The sequence below is a fragment of the Cyrtonyx montezumae genome, unplaced genomic scaffold (assembly GCF_038088225.1).
Source record: "Cyrtonyx montezumae isolate F1298 unplaced genomic scaffold, pur_monq_1.0 scaffold_10, whole genome shotgun sequence".
NCBI classification, from domain to species: Eukaryota; Metazoa; Chordata; class Aves; order Galliformes; family Odontophoridae; genus Cyrtonyx; species Cyrtonyx montezumae.
In genome coordinates, this window is record NW_027071826.1 from 4,097,929 (window position 1) to 4,113,150 (window position 15,222).

The 15,222-nt window shown below is 59.3% G+C and overlaps 2 protein-coding genes across 2 annotated transcripts; both read left to right on the forward strand.

Moving 5' to 3' along the window:
• Positions 1-665: 665 nt before the first annotated feature.
• On the forward strand, positions 666-3,637 carry LOC136060860 (prostaglandin D2 receptor-like). The gene is made up of 2 exons (XM_065755662.1): positions 666-1,487; positions 3,041-3,637. Exons 1-2 carry the CDS (start codon positions 666-668, stop codon positions 3,305-3,307), a joined length of 1,089 nt encoding a protein of 362 aa, XP_065611734.1. The 3' UTR covers positions 3,308-3,637.
• A 2,744-nt stretch (positions 3,638-6,381) lies between these two features.
• Positions 6,382-9,491, forward strand: PTGER2 (prostaglandin E receptor 2). The gene is made up of 2 exons (XM_065755663.1): positions 6,382-7,221; positions 9,079-9,491. Exons 1-2 carry the CDS (start codon positions 6,382-6,384, stop codon positions 9,307-9,309), a joined length of 1,071 nt encoding a protein of 356 aa, XP_065611735.1. The 3' UTR covers positions 9,310-9,491.
• Positions 9,492-15,222: the final 5,731 nt, after the last annotated feature.

Below are 15,222 nucleotides of genomic sequence, written 5' to 3' on the forward strand. Positions count from 1 at the left end.
CCCAGATCCTTTACCGGTAACCTCCCAGGGATTTTGCTCCTATCGTCTGCCCTATAACCCCTCAGGGCTCTGCTTTGACACCGTTACCTACAAACTCCCAACCACTAGGACTCCACTCTTGTCCTCCATCCTATCAAACACCCCACGACTAAGCCATCCTTACCCGTAATCTCCCAGGAACACAACCCCTGTCCTCTTCCCTATAAACCACCAAGGAGCTCAGCCCCAATTCTTTACCCACAACTCCAACGGGACTCAGCTCCTATACCCCATAACCCCCCCCCACCTCGGGACTCATCTCTACCCCCTTCCCTAGAACCCCCCCTAGAATGCAGCCCATGTCCTTCACCCCATAACCCCTCCAGAAGGTCAGCCCTGCCCCCCTTCACCCTATAACCCCCGGGACCCACCTCCCCTCCCCCTTAACCACTCAACCCCTGCCCTCCACCCCACACCCCCGAGACCTCAGCCTTAAGCGGCACGACTCTGCGATCCTCGCCCCTCTCCCCCAGCTCGGGATCCTACACCGCTGCCCCGACCCCGTCCCCTGCTCTATCCCCCCCCTCCCCCCCCCCGTCGGGTGCACGCAGTGCCCGCCCCGCTCCCCGTCCCCTCCCGTCGCTCCTCCCGGGGCGTTCCGCGCGGCGGTGCCGCACAGCGGGCGGATGGCGACCGATGGGTACCGCTGCCGGGAGAGCCGCTTCATCTCCAGCGGGCAGTCGGTGGTGCCCAGCTCGGCTCTGTTCGCCGCCGGCCTGCTGGGCAACGTGCTGGCATTGCTCCTCTTAGGGCAGCACCGACGGCGCTCCCGTTCCGCCGCCGGCCGCGCTCCGCGGGTCTCCGCCTTCTACGTGCTGGTGAGCGGGCTGGCGGTCACCGACCTGCTGGGCAAGTGCCTGCTCAGCCCCATCGTGCTGGCCGCGTACGCCTACAACCGCAGCCTGAGCGAGCTGGGAGCGGGCGGGCGCGGGGACGGCGAGCCGGGAGCGTTGTGCCGGCTCTTCGCCTTCCTGATGGCGTTCTTCGGGCTGGCCCCCACCCTGCTGCTGCTGGCCATGGCCACCGAGTGCTGGCTGTCGCTGGGCCACCCGTACTTCTACCGGCGGCACGTCACCCGGCGTCGGGGAGCGATGCTGTGCGCGTTGGGAGCGACGCTGTGCGCGCTGTTCTGCGCGCTGCCGCTGCTCGGCTTCGGCGCTCCCATGCAGTACTGCCCCGGGACGTGGTGCTTCATCCGCATGGCGGGCGGAGGGCCGACGCAGCTCGGCTTCTCGGTGCTGTACGCCAGCGTGCTGGGCGTGCTGGTGCTGGCCATCGCGGCGTGCAACGTGTGCAGCATGCGGCAGCTGTACGGCATGGCCCGCAGGCAGCCCCGGCGAGGAGGGCAACCCCCCGGCCCGGCCGCGCCGCGCATGGAGGAGCTCGACCACCTGGTGCTGCTGGGGCTCATGACTGCGCTCTTCACCGTCTGCTCGCTGCCGCTCATCGTGAGTACCCCGCATGTGTCGTCGTCGTCGTCGTCCCCCCCCCCCCGCCGGACCTCTGCTACATTACTGCGATTGCCCCGGCGCGGCTGTGCCCCACAGATGTGTAACCCCGCTCGGGTTCACCCTCCTGCCCTTCCTCCCCCCCCTCCCACAACACCTATAAGCTGTCCCCCTCCCTTGGCACAGCCCCGTCCCCACTTGCTGCAGGGGGTCGCACTGTGTCCCCGCGCTTTGGCATAGCTCGGTGCCTGGGGAAGAGGGGATCGTGCCACTGCTTTGTCCCCCAGCACCGCAAAGCCTCAAGGTGTCGAGGGGGGTTCCTTGCTTTAGTGCCCCCTCCCCCCCCCCCACTCCCCTGTCACCATGTCCCAAAACGTTAGGTTATTGCTTTATCCTCTTGGAATAATCCCCCCCCTCCACTGTCCTGTTGGTGCCAAGGCAGGGGGTCCACACATTGCTTCAAACACTTTTAATGACCCCCTCCCCCCAACCCCCACCATCATCCTCACCCCATCCCAGAGTTGTTGGAGGGAGTCAGGTCCTTACCTTAACCCCCTTGGAACAATCCCCCCATTCCACCATCCCATCCTAGAGGGTCAGGCTGTTGTGTAGCCACCCCCCTCCTCCCACCCCATCCCATCTGAAAATCCCCAGCACCACCTTCTGTCCCATACACTTATTTAGTGCTTTAACTTCAACAGAACAAAACCCCACCACCACTTCCTCCCTCCCCCCTCACCCCCCCCCCGCCCCAAGACCCCCTCTGCCTTACCCCAGAGATGCCAAGGGGGGGTCAAGTCATAACTTTAACCACTTTGGAATAACCCTCCCATCACCATCACCTCTTTTTGGAGGGGGAGGTCAGGTTGTCCCATTGCCACCACCACCACCCCCTCCCTGGGCAGTCTAGTCACTGCTTTAGCCCCTTTTTAACACCCCCCCCCCCCCATCACCCTCACCCCATCCCAGACATGTTGGGGAGCTCACTTCATTGCTTTCACCCCTTGAAATACCTCCCCCTGCTTTGTTCATCCCCGGGGGGGGGTCGCTGTGTGAGTCCCATCGATGACCCCCCCACTGCCCCCATCCCGGAGGAACTGTGCCCCTTTGAACCACACCTGGGGAAAGCACTCCCCAAATATTTCCCTTCGTTATTTCATGGGGGTATGGATGTCCCACAGGTGGGATGGGCCCAGGGTGTCCCCAGGGTGTCCTTTGGGATGTCCCCAAGTTATACCTGAGCTGTCCCCAGGCTCTCTCCGGGATGTCTCCAGGCTGTCCCTGAGGTGTCCACCGGGTGCTCCTGAGCTGCGTCCAATTGTTCCCAAGCTGTCCCTGGGATGTCCACAAGCTGTCCTCAGATCGTCCACAGGGTGTCCCCAGAGCGTCCCCAAGCCATCCCCAGAATGTTCCCAAGTCGTCGCCAGTCTGCTCTGGGGGTATCCCCACACTATCCCTGGGCTGTTTCCAAGTTGTCCCCAGACCGCCTCCAAACTGTCCCCAGGCTGTCCCCAGGACGGCTGCATCTCTTACATTTGCTTTACTCTTCCCAGATCCGTGCCTACGTGGGGGCATTCGCCGCTGACTTCAATGAGGACGCCGACCTCAGCGCGCTGCGCTTCCTCTCCGTCAACTCCATCGTGGACCCGTGGGTCTTCATCATCTTCCGCACCTCCGTCTTCCGCCTCTTTGTGCGTCGCCTGTGCCACCGCCTGGGCTCCCGCCGGGCCACGCTGAGGGACACGGGGCCGGGGGGGGACGGGCAGTTCTGTCCCCTGGGCTGGCGTGGACCGGGTGCCCCACAGCTCGTCTTCCCCTGAGCGCAGCGCTGGAGGAGCTGGGGGAGCCAGGAGTGGACTCACGGGTGACAGCGCCCGGACGGTGATGGAGAGCGGGCAGCGGTGTGCCCCATCCCCAGGGAGGAGAGGAGCCCCGGGGGGGTGCTGGATAACTGTGAACGCTGCCGTGCAGCAGCACTTTGTGAGGTGTGGACAGCGCCCGGCGCTGGGGGAGCGCGTAGGGGTCGTCGGTGCGTGGCTTTGGGGCGGTGCTGTGCCGTGGGGCAGTGCCGTGGGGCGGCGGGGACGTGCTGGGAGGAGGGACGTGTGCCACCCCAGCGCCGAATAAAGGTGGTTCGGAGCCCTGTGCCATCGCCTTGTGTCTATGGATTATCCCTGGGAGCTGTCCCTGGGGTGTCCCCAGGTTATCCCCGAGATTTACCCAAGGTGTCCCCAAGATGTACCCAGAGTGTCCCTGGGCTTTACCCAGGGTGCCCTCAAGATGTCCCCAAGATGTGCCCAGGCTGACCCCAAGTTGTCCCTGAGCTTTACCCAGGGTGTCCCCAGGTTGTCCCTGGGCTGTACCCAGGGGGACCCCAAGCTGTACTCAGGGTGACCCCAAGTTGTCCCTGAGCTGTCCCCGGGTTGTTGGAAGGATGTCCCCGTGGCGCTGCAGGGCTCAGGATGGGTGCCCCATCCCAACCCCACCCGAGCTCAGGGCTCGAGGTGCCCCCAGTGCTGGTGCTGTGTTTGTACTGCTCAGACGGTGCCCGTCTCACGGTTACGATTTTAATTTGGTATTTATGATGAGCCCATTCATAAGAGCGGCGATGGAGAGAAAAAACAGAGCCCAGGACGGATCACTCAGCGCTGCAGCGTGCGAGCAAACCATCGTCCCAGTGAGAGCCCCATTTCCCCTCTGGGTGCTGCCACCAGCAACAAGTTGAGGACAAAAAATGACGGCGTCCTTGGAGCAGACGGGGCCATACTCCTTCCTGTGTTTATCCAGCCCTGCAAGGTGCAGCCGTGCCCTGCCAGCTCTCTCGTGGTATTTACTTCTCGTTGCCAAACCGATATTACTTCTGGAAGAAGAAACCCACAGAAGAAAACCATAGAGGTGACCTGTGGCAGCACTGCTGTGCTCACCGCATCCCCGCCGGCCCCATCCATCCCCGCCGGCCCCGTGCCCCACTGCTGAGCCTGTTCCATCCCTCCCAGCCCACGCCGTGTGCCAAAGCTCATTTCCCAGCAGCGTGCTCTGCCCCATCCCGTTGCATTTTTCAGCTGCTCCCCACGTGCCTGGAAGGACAGACTGTACCACCGCGCGGTGCGTTCCCGCTGCGGAGCTCAGCCAGTCAGCCGATGAGCCCAGCGATATTCCCGCAGTGCAAACACAGCCCATCAGAGGCAGCCGCTGGTGGAGGAGCTCGAAACTGCAGCTCAGCTGGAGCTGGGGTTCGACTTTGAGCTTATTTCCTTGATGAAGTTCCTGTTATCGAAGGGAACTCGAAAAATACAGCGATGTAGATGCATGTGGCAGAAAGTGGCATGCCTGGGGGGAAGCTGGTCAGCACCATTGGGTTCTGGGCACCAATGGCCACTCGGGTATGGGGTTAGGGGCGTGCCCGAGTCCTGCTTGGGCTGGATCCATGGCTAGTGGTTCCAAGAACCTTAGGAACGTAGGATCAGAGCGTGGTTGGGTTGGATGGGACCCCCAAGCCCTCCTGGCCCCACCTCTGCCATGGGCTGGGTGCTCCCCAGCAGATCAGGATGCCCTGGGCCCCATCCAACCCAACCCAACCCATCACAGAATGGGTTGAGTTGGAAGGGATCTCAGAGGTCCTTTGTTTCCATCCCGAGGTGGGGAGAGGTTTGGCTGTTCCCCACAAGGTCCCTCCAGCAGTGCTCAGCCCAACCCTGGCTTTCTTTTTCTTTCAGGACCCGCGTGGGCTTTGGTGCCCACATGGTTTTGGGCTTTGGGGTCCCATCTTCACAGCTGGGGCTTTCCCACAGGCCACCCCACACCTTGGGCTGGCACTGGGGTTTGGTGTCTGCTTCTAAATCAGCACTGGTACCCCGCACACATCGGGGCTCCTGCCACGAGCCTGGGACTCCCAGATCAGCACTGGGGCTCACCACGAGCCCGGGGCTCCCAAACAACAACAAGGCTCGCTGTGACAAGTATGGGGCTCCCAAAATCAGCATCAGGGCTTGTTATGAGCCGTGTGCTCCCAGATCAGCATTAGATCTCCCTGTGCATGGGGCTCCTGCGAGGGCACCAGAACTGGTGCTTGCTGTGAGCCTGGTGCTCCTCCATCAGCACTGGGATTGGCAATGAGCCCAGAGTTCCCAAATCAGCACTGGGGCTCACCGCGTTCCCATGCTCCCAAATCAGCACCGGGATGTGCTGTGTGCATTGTGGATCTCCAATCAGCATCTGTGTGTGCCGTGTATCAGGGCTCCCAGATCGTCACTGTGGCTCACCACGAGCCCGGGGCTCCTGAATCAGCACTGGATCTCATGGTGACAACACAACTGCGAGCCAGGGGCTCCCAAATTGGTTCCAGGATGTACCGTGCACCAAGGTTCCCACATCAGCATCAGTGTGCGCTGTGCCTTGAGGCTCCAAACCCCACACTGAGTAGTGTCACGGCTCCCAGATCGGCACTGGGGCTCCCGCACTGGTGCAGGCGCTGCGGACCGCGGCGTGCCTGGGCTCCTAAATGAGCACAGCCGCTCCTTGCGAGCTCAGGGTTCCCAGATCAGCATTAGGGTTCGCCGTGTCCCGATGCTCCCAGACCGGCACCGGGACTCTCCGGCAGCGGAGGAGCCACGCTCAGCACCGGGATGTGCCGCGCGTCGGGGCTCCCAGCCCGGCATGGGGATGCGCCGTACGTCGGGGCTCCCCGACCGGCACCGGGGCTGCCCGGGTCCCCACGCTCCCAGCCCATCGCCGGAGCCCCATCCCGGGCTGCCCCTCCCGCCCCGCACACCCCTTCCCCGCCGCCCCCCGGGTGCGCAGACCCCTCGGAGCCGGGCCCGGCCCCGGGGCGGAGCGGGGCGGGGCGTTGCGGGCGGCGGGCGGGCGGCGACGGCATTCGGGCGGCGGCGGAGGGATGAACGGGACGGGCCGGGAGCAGTGCGGGCACGGCGAGACGCTGGCGGCCGGAGCTCGGCCGCTGGTCAGCGCTCTGATGTTCTCGGCGGGGCTGCTGGGCAACCTGCTCGCCCTGGGGCTGCTGCTGCGCTGCCGCCGCCCGCCCCGCGCCCGCCCGCCGTCCCTGTTCCACGTCCTGGTGCTGGCCCTGGTGGTCACCGACCTGCTGGGCACCTGCTCCGTCAGCCCCTTCGTGCTGGCCTCTTACCATCGCAACCTGACGCTGAACGCCCTGGGGCGGGGAGGGCACATCTGCCTCTACTTCGGCTTCGCCATGAGTTTCTTCGGCCTCGCCACCATGCTCGTCCTCTTCGCCATGGCTCTGGAGCGCTGCCTGGCCCTGGGGTGGCCCTACTTCTACGAGCGTTTCCTCAGCCCCCGTGCCGGCCTGGTGGCCCTCCCAGCTGTCTACACTTTCTCAGCTGCCTTCTGCTCCTTGCCGTTGCTGGGCTTTGGGCGCTACGTGCAGTACTGCCCCGGCACATGGTGCTTCATCCAGATGCGCATGGACGACGGGCGGCACAAGGCGGCCGGTTTGCACATCACCTTCTCGTTGCTCTACGCCACTTTGCTCCTCTTCCTCATCCTCTCGGTGCTGCTGTGCAACCTGAGCGTCATCGCCAACCTGGCCCGCATGCATCGCCGCGGGCAGAGGACGCGCCGGCTGGCCACGCTGGAGCAGCCGCGGGTGGCGGGGGGCTGCGGCCGAAGCATCTTCTCCATGGCCGAGGAGATCGACCACCTCCTGCTCCTCTCCATCATGACCATCACCTTCGTCATCTGCTCCTTGCCCTTCACGGTGAGTGCCACCTCCCCTCTCCGGTTCGTAGCATCACGGGCTCGTAGAATCGTGGAATCGTAGAGTGGTTGGGTTGGAAGGGACTTCAAAGGCCATCCACTTCCAGCCCGCGCTGTGGGATGGGTGCCCCCCAGCTCAGGATGCCCAGGGCCCCATCCATGGCCTCGGGCACCTCCAGGGATGGAGCACCCACAGCTCTTTGGGCAACACTCTACGCCACTGCCCCAAATTTAAAGGCTGAGATCAACATTTCTCCCCAAAGTTGGGAGACCCCAAATTCTTGTCAGTCTGCAACATGTGTGGGAAACGAGGGATTCTCAGCACCAGAGGCGGGATGAGCAGGTGGCAGCAGTGCCCTCCCACCCTGCAGAGGCACACCAGTGTCTCTTGGACCAAATGGATGTGAGAAGATGGGGATAGGGATGGGGTTGGGGGTGGGCATCACGACGGGGATGGAGTTGAGGATGGCAATCGGTTGGGAATGAGGATGAGGTTGGGGTTGGGTTTGGGGATGGGGGTGGGGATGGGGTTGGGGTTAAGGGTGAGGATGAGGAAGACATCACTGTGCTGGTCTGGATGAGGATCTCACATATCAACACTGCATAAGCAGATTCTGTGCCATGCTCCCCACTTCCAGGGCTGCTTTCCATCCCCCAGGTTGTTTCCCCAGTAGCACCGTGCTCTCCCCATCATCTCCAGCGCCCACCTGTGTGAGCCCATGGCGATGGGAGCAGATTTTGCCCTTGTTTTTCTCCTGTTAGGAGCAAGCCCTGCTAGGGTTAGGCATGCTGCCAGCACTAATTTTGTGCTCGTGGGCTCAGACGGACGCCACCTTCCCTTTGCACTCACAGAAGGAAGAGTCCCGGGGGAAGAGAACATAACCACAGCCTGCAGCCCAGCCAGGCTGTCTGGGTTTTGAGAGAGAGAAAAGACAAAACAGTGTCAGCTGGGAGCTCATGAGCATCCCAGGAACCAGGCTCAGCATCCTGAGATCTCCCATCCACGGGCCCACGTGCTCCACGGGGTTGGGATGCTGTGGTCCTCGGGGAGTGGGACGCCAGGGTCTGCTTAGGGCCAACGGGTGGGAAAGTGCAGCCAATGAGGATCCCATGGCACTTGTCGGCCGTGCCCAGAAACGCGGTGGCTTTTCCTTTCCCACTGTCTGACTCCCGCATGGGTTGCATTGAGGCTGCGTATTGGCAGCTTCTCAAACCAAGCAAAGTGACACTTTCTCTTCTCAGCCACTCTGATGGGCTTCCCTGACACATGAACCTTAAGGTTACCTCACCACAGAGCCACCAAACCTTCCTCCCAAAATGCCCCGAGCCTGGCAGCACCGTGCAGGCACTGACCCTGTGCAGTACCCAATGAATCCGACCCACAGGAGGGATGCTCGCACCCCATGGCCCCCAGAACCAAGCATCCCTCATGTGCTGGAGCGAGGGGGAGGCGATGGCCCCGTGTGAGTAAGGCATGCTGAGTCACCCTTCCAGGAAGCTCCATAAGCTGCTATGAGTCGGCACACGTCAGGGCGCACCGTGCCGGGGCGGACATGCACTCCGGGACCTCTCCGTCCCGTGCCTTCATCCCGTGCTTTTCTCACTGAGATTTGTCCACTGCTCACTGCTTCCTTGAGCAGCCGCTGGGTTAATTGTGTTAGGGCTAAGCGAAGCATACGAAAACGAGAACGCAGAGCTGGTTTTTATTAGCAGGAAATTCGTTTAAGGTGGTGGAAGCAGACCGTGTGCTGTGCCAGCACTCATTTCCCCATCGTTGCTTGAGAAGCAACACCACCTGCCCGGCAGTCGGCTCCGCGGCCACCAGACCCCCGTCACACTCCCCCGTTGCCTTTTGCAGATCTGTGCCTACGTCAACACGTTCAGCCAGAGCGAGAACCACAGCTGGGACCTGCTGGCACTGCGCTTCCTCTCCATCAACCCCATCGTCGACCCCTGGGTCTTCGCCATCCTGCGGCCGCCGGTGCTGCGGGTCCTGCGCTCTGTGCTGTGCTGCCAGCTGTCCCCCGGCAGCCAGGATGCACAGAGCTCGACCCCTGCCAAAACAAAGCTGGAGCCTGGAGGGCAGTAGGTGCAGACGGAGGCAGCCACCGGGCTGGGCTCACTTGGGGTGGGCTCTGTGTCATGGCTCCAAAAGGGACGTCACTGCTGCCGTAGGGTGGGATGGGGCTGCAGCCGGTGCCACGCCAAGCCAACGTGGCTGGAAGGTGACCTTGGTGGGATGGGACTGGAGCACCACGCATGGGTTGGGCCGAGTTGAAGGGCTGTGGTGGGGATGCTATTGAGGATCTCCATCTCAGGATGATGGAGAAGTGCGGGCGCGGGTGTGGGTCCCCCGCCAGCACCCAGCTCAACAGGGATGGGCAGGAGAGGAGGTGGCAGAGGGAGAAGGTTGGCCCCACTTCTTCCTTTCCCCTCTGTCCTCTGCCCAAGGAAATGCACTGTATCAGCTGTAGCTCCGTGTGTCTGTGTCTGTGTCTGTGTCTGTCCTGCTCCTGGCAATGTCGGGCTCTGGTTGGTGCCAGCCCAGCATCAATGGCCACTGTGGCGACGTGGCCTCTCCCATATTCCCTTTGTACAAAGAACTTTTCTTGTCTGTTTTGCCCTGCCCAGGGCTTTGGGTTTGGTGTCAGCATGGAGGAGAACATCTCATCCCCACAGTCCTTCCCATGGGGACTTGCCTGGTGGCACTCGTCCCAGTGTCCCCACCACCATTGGGATGGTGCAGTGTCCCACCAAAGCGATGTCTTTGTGCTATTGCAGATGGTGTGGCCTTCCTGTTGGGGAGCTCTGCCCCCCAAAAAAGCCCAAACAGGAAAAGATGTGGAGTTCTCCTATATGGCATCAATGTAAAACCCATGTAATAAATGTCACTGGAAGGAGATGTGTGTGGTTTTGTGCTGAGGACATCGATCTGCTCATGGCATTACAGATCAGGAGAGCAACCTGTGGAGCATCGTAGACCGTAAGAACATCATAGATTGTGAGAGCATCCCATGCATCATGGATGGTGAGAGCAACCCAAGCCTTGTAGGGGTGTGGGGAACCTCAGCATCGCCCCTGAACTGCAGGAATGGAACCCAGAGGGAACAGGTTCTGTCACCCCAGAACTGCTGTGTCTAAAGCCAGGGGCAGAGCACCTACCTGTTTTAACATCAACACAAATAGGGAGGGGAAAAAAAAAAAACAAAACAACAACCTCTAAAAAAAGGGCAGAATTTATGTCACTCTTGTCAGCCAGCCAACATCCACAGGAAGTTTACTGGCCTCCGAAGCGCGTGTGGGCAGATGTCAGCATGGGATGCGATTGCTCAAGCCCCGCCGATGGCTTTTCTGGCAATCCTGCAGCAGGGGATGGCTGGAGGGCTGGGGTGGGTTCTGGAGAAGGCTGCTCCTCATCACCCACCCCACTTCTTTGCCTGCAGCTGCAGCACAGCACTTTCTGGGCCCTTTGCGTTCCAGAGAGTGCTTGAAAATGAGCCAAAACATACTTTGGGTACAGCCAGGAGCTCTTGTGCTTTATTTGGTCACGACACGGTGGCTCACGGTGGAATTTCGGGACAAGTTGCCTAACCCTAAACCAGCGGGGAAGGCTGGCTGGTGTGGGAAGGGTGGAAAAACCCCGTTGGAAATAGAGGGGCCACATCCCACTGGGTGTGTGGTGGCAAGGGAATATGACTGCGGCCATCCATAGGGACCAATGGGATGGGGTGGGATGAGATGGGATGGGATGGGATGGGATGGGATGGGATGGGATGGGATGGGATGGGATGAGGTGGAGTGGGATGGAATGGTACAAGAAGGGACAGTTCTGTGCATACCACAAGATCTAGCCAACAGCTTGGCTGCTGACCACTGATTGCTGCTTGCATGTTGTCAGAGAGCTTTCTCATAGGTTCATAGGTTCATAAGGTTGGAAAGGACCTACAAGATCATCTAGTCCAACCATCCTCCTATCACTATCCCTACCCAACTACTAAATCAAATCCCTTCTGGCTCCTCAGTGGGATGTGCAGGGCTGGAGATAACCTCCCAGTGCCCATCCTGCTGCCATCCGCTTTGGATACATCTCAGTGCTGTCCCCAGCCAGCCACTGATGCTCCTGGAGTGCAAGAAGCCAAAGGGGCAGCTGGTCCAGCTCTTTCTATCAAACCAGAAAAGCTCCTAAATGAGAGCTCTGCAAGGCCAAGATGAACTGCATCCTGAGCCATGAGCCTGCACAAAACGTCGCTTTCATTAGCATCAAGCAGGAGCTATTAAAATACCCAAATTAATTCAACCCTCGTCAACTCAATCAGCATCTGCTTTGCTGAAATGCAATGCACCCAAGTGTCATGTTGTTATCTGTGTCCTTCCCTTAAGGGTTTCTTATCTCTGTCCCTCTTATTTGCTTCTTTTCTCTTGGTTTCTGGCTCGTTTTGGAGCATTTCTGGTCAGGGTTGTGAGGATGCCATAGGATAACAGCACTGTTGGGTTGGAAAGGACCACACAGCTCCCCAGCCCCAACCCCTGCCCCCCAGCAGCTCAAGCTGCCCAGGGCCTCATCTGTAATCTACAAATGATATATCTGTGTCATTTATTGAGAAATATATACGATAATATATACAATATAATGTGATCCCATTATGTACATATTTCACATCCTGGACTTTCGGCAGCGGGTGAAGCCGCCCCCAGTTCCCACTGCACGTTGGCTGCTCGGGGACTTCCAGGTTCTCTGTCCCACCCCACACCTGGCCACGGCTCCAGGAGCTGATGCATGGGGGAGGAATGTGGGAGGGAGAGGCTCAGCTCCATGCCTGGCTCCACCCTCCTGCAGCCACAGCAGAGGGCAAACTGGGGAAGGAGTGGGTCCTGGGGCTGGCGTTGGGTCCTGCACGGAGAAGGTTCCTGTGCTGGCCCAGATGGTAGAATCATAGAATTATTAAGACTGGAGAAGACCTCTAATTAGGATCCCCAACCCCAGTCCACCCCCCCATACCCACAGCCCACGTCCCTCAGTGCCACATATACACTTTTCTTGAGCATTTCCAGGGACAGTGACCCCATAACTCCCTGGACAGCTGTGCCACTCTTTCAGAGAAGAAATCCTCCCCGGCTCTCCCCTGGCAAACTTGAGGCCATCATCTCTCATCCCATAGCCATTACTCGTGAGCAGAGTCCGACTTCATTCAAGCACAAAGGCACGTACATGAGGAGGGATGGGGACATTCTGTCTGCATGGGGAGCACCCGGGGGATGCTCCATGGTGGGAATCACTGGGATGCCCAATGAGTTTGGAAGAGCTGGAGAGCGTGGGGATGAGCTGCAGCAGAGTGAAAACACCACGAGACATTTGTACAGACCCAGCGAGGTCTGGGAGCTAAAAATATAGCTAGCAGCATGAGGGCAAGCCCTAAAACATCCGTGTTTGTTTGCTCTGGGGATGTGTGCATGCAGCGGGCCCGCACGGCCTTGGCTCTCTCCCCTGGAGAAAATCCTCTCCTTTAAGAGCATCCAGATGATGTGTGTGATCATTGAATTTCTCCACCGTCCCTCTTTGTATCTCAAATGGAGATAAATGGCTTTTCTATGGATGGGAACACACAGCAGTGAGAGCTGTCCCAGCCGGGCTGTGTTGTGGATGCGCTTCGGTACCCATGTGACTGACAGCCTAAAATTGTCACCGGGTTTCCCTTGTACCCACTGAGCAATGGGAAGGGAAGGGAAGGGAGGGGAAGGGAAGGGAAGGGAAGGGAAGGGAAGGGAAGGGAAGGGAAGGGAAGGGAAGGGAAGGGAAGGGAAGGGAAGGGAAGGGAAGGGAAGGGAAGGGAAGGGAAGGGAAGGGAAGGGAAGGGAAGGGAAGGGAAGGGAAGGGAAGGGAAGGGAAGGGCGTTTCAGCATGGGTCTCACGTGCCCAACTGCTCTTTTTTAAGTTGATTTCTCTGAATTGTGGAAACATCTGCATCCACCCAAGCCATGCGGCCCAGGGGGAAATGCTGTAGATCTGTCAGCGCCGCTGCGGTTCCCAAAGCAATCAGAGTCTTCAAAAACAAGAACCTCAGTAGTGTCAAACTAATGTCAAGCATCTGGCTCTGGACAGACCATAAATGTTACAAGCCATGGCTGACTGCGACCTACTGCTCCCTGCTCTGCCCACATGTTACAACCTCTCCCTCAAACCCCTTTTATTGGGCTTTGACCCCTATTATAACAACCTCAGGAGCCAGGCTTGTGGCAGATGGAGAGCAAAGGTCCTGGGATTTCAGAGCTGGTCACATGCGGCACAGAGAGTGCTATGGCAGACCATAAATCTGAGCACAGCTTGGGCCTGGGGAGCTGCCCCCGCCCTCCCTGCTGGTGCTGTGCTTCATCTGCAGGAGCTGGCTGCTCGTGGCTGGAAGAAGAACTCCTAAAAAGTGAAAGAAGTTTGTTTCTCCACTTCGTGTTCCGGATCGTGCAGCAGTCACCACGCCAAGCCACAGGATGCAGAGATGGAGGTGGAGAGCAGGGATGCTGAGCAAGAATGGAGATTAACAAGGCATTGTGATTCTTCGCACTCCCATGGCCCTCCCACAGCCTGAATCCATTTGGGAGTGCCCAGAAGGATGACAAGGGCTCCACCTGATGCAGCCACTGATACAGCTGCCACTGGTGTGCGTGGGCTGGGGTGGCTCCTGCTGCAGGCACAGAGCTCTGCAAGCCCAAGGGTGCTGCATGGAGAGGAGCCTGGCTGAGCACCATCCCTGTCCCTGTCCCTTTCCCTATCCTGTCTCCTACTGTCTCCCTGTCCTCATCCCCATTCCCACCCCCATCCCAATTCTCAACCCATCCCCATGTATATCTGTTCCCATCCCAATCTCCATCCCTGACCTTGTCCCTGACCCCACCCCCACCCCTATTCTCATCTGATCCCCATCCCATCCTCATCTGTATCACTGTTCCCACCCTTATCTCCATCCTTATCCTCATCCCCATCCTTATTCTCATCCCATCCCCACCCATGTCCCCGTCCCCGTCCCCATCCCCACTCCCATCCCCACTCTCATCCCACCCCCATCCATGTCCCTGTCTCCACAAGACTCAGGAGCATGCACTAGCACTGTCCATCCTCAGCTGCCTCACTCCCCCCACCCACTATAAACAGCCCCTCCACACACAAACCTCTCCAGCCATAATTTTCTCAGCAGACCTTCCTATCTGCTGAATTTAATTTTTATTTTTTATTAAGATTATTAATTTTTTAATAATTTTTTTTAACTCTCCCCAGTGCCACTACCAAAGCGTGCTGGGCATGGGGTTATATCTCCCCGTGGGTGGGAGGGAAGGGCAGGAGGGGATGGTGTTGACTGGGACAGATGTGATATTTCAAAGCGAACAGAGTTTGGAGCAGAGTTGAAAAGAGCACTGGCTGTGTTTACATGAAGCCATTCCAGAGCTGTTTGCTTCTGCCTGTGTTTATCCACAGACTTTCGTGCTACCAGAGCTTTGGCCCCACGGCTCATTGAGGGTTGGTGGAGTTTGTCGTGCTGAGTGGATGTATACACGAGAGGACATTTATTTGCTGTTGAGTGGCTGCGATTTCCTCCCCTCCAGACCTCTTCCATCCAACTGGGGATGGGAGCAGCTCCTTCGAGGCCATGATGGCCCTCAGTTAGCCCTGGGGAGCCCACATCCAGGGCTCCCAGCACTTGGCCCAGTGTTCCCACATCCCTGGCATGGACACCAGCCCGTCATCACCGCCCTCTGTCCCCTGGGGCTGTCCCAAGCTGTACCACACTCCCACTGCAGGACCATGTCCATGGGGTGGGTATGAAATCACAGAATCAAAGAGCTTGGAAAAGGTTTGAGATTGCCAAGCCCACCCCCACCATGCCCACTGCCCACGTTCCCCAGTGCCACATCTCTGTGGTTCTTGGACCCCTCCACCTCCACCACTGCCTGGGTGCCCTATGCCAGCACATCACCCCTCTGTGAGAAAATGCTTCCCAGCATCCAACCTGAA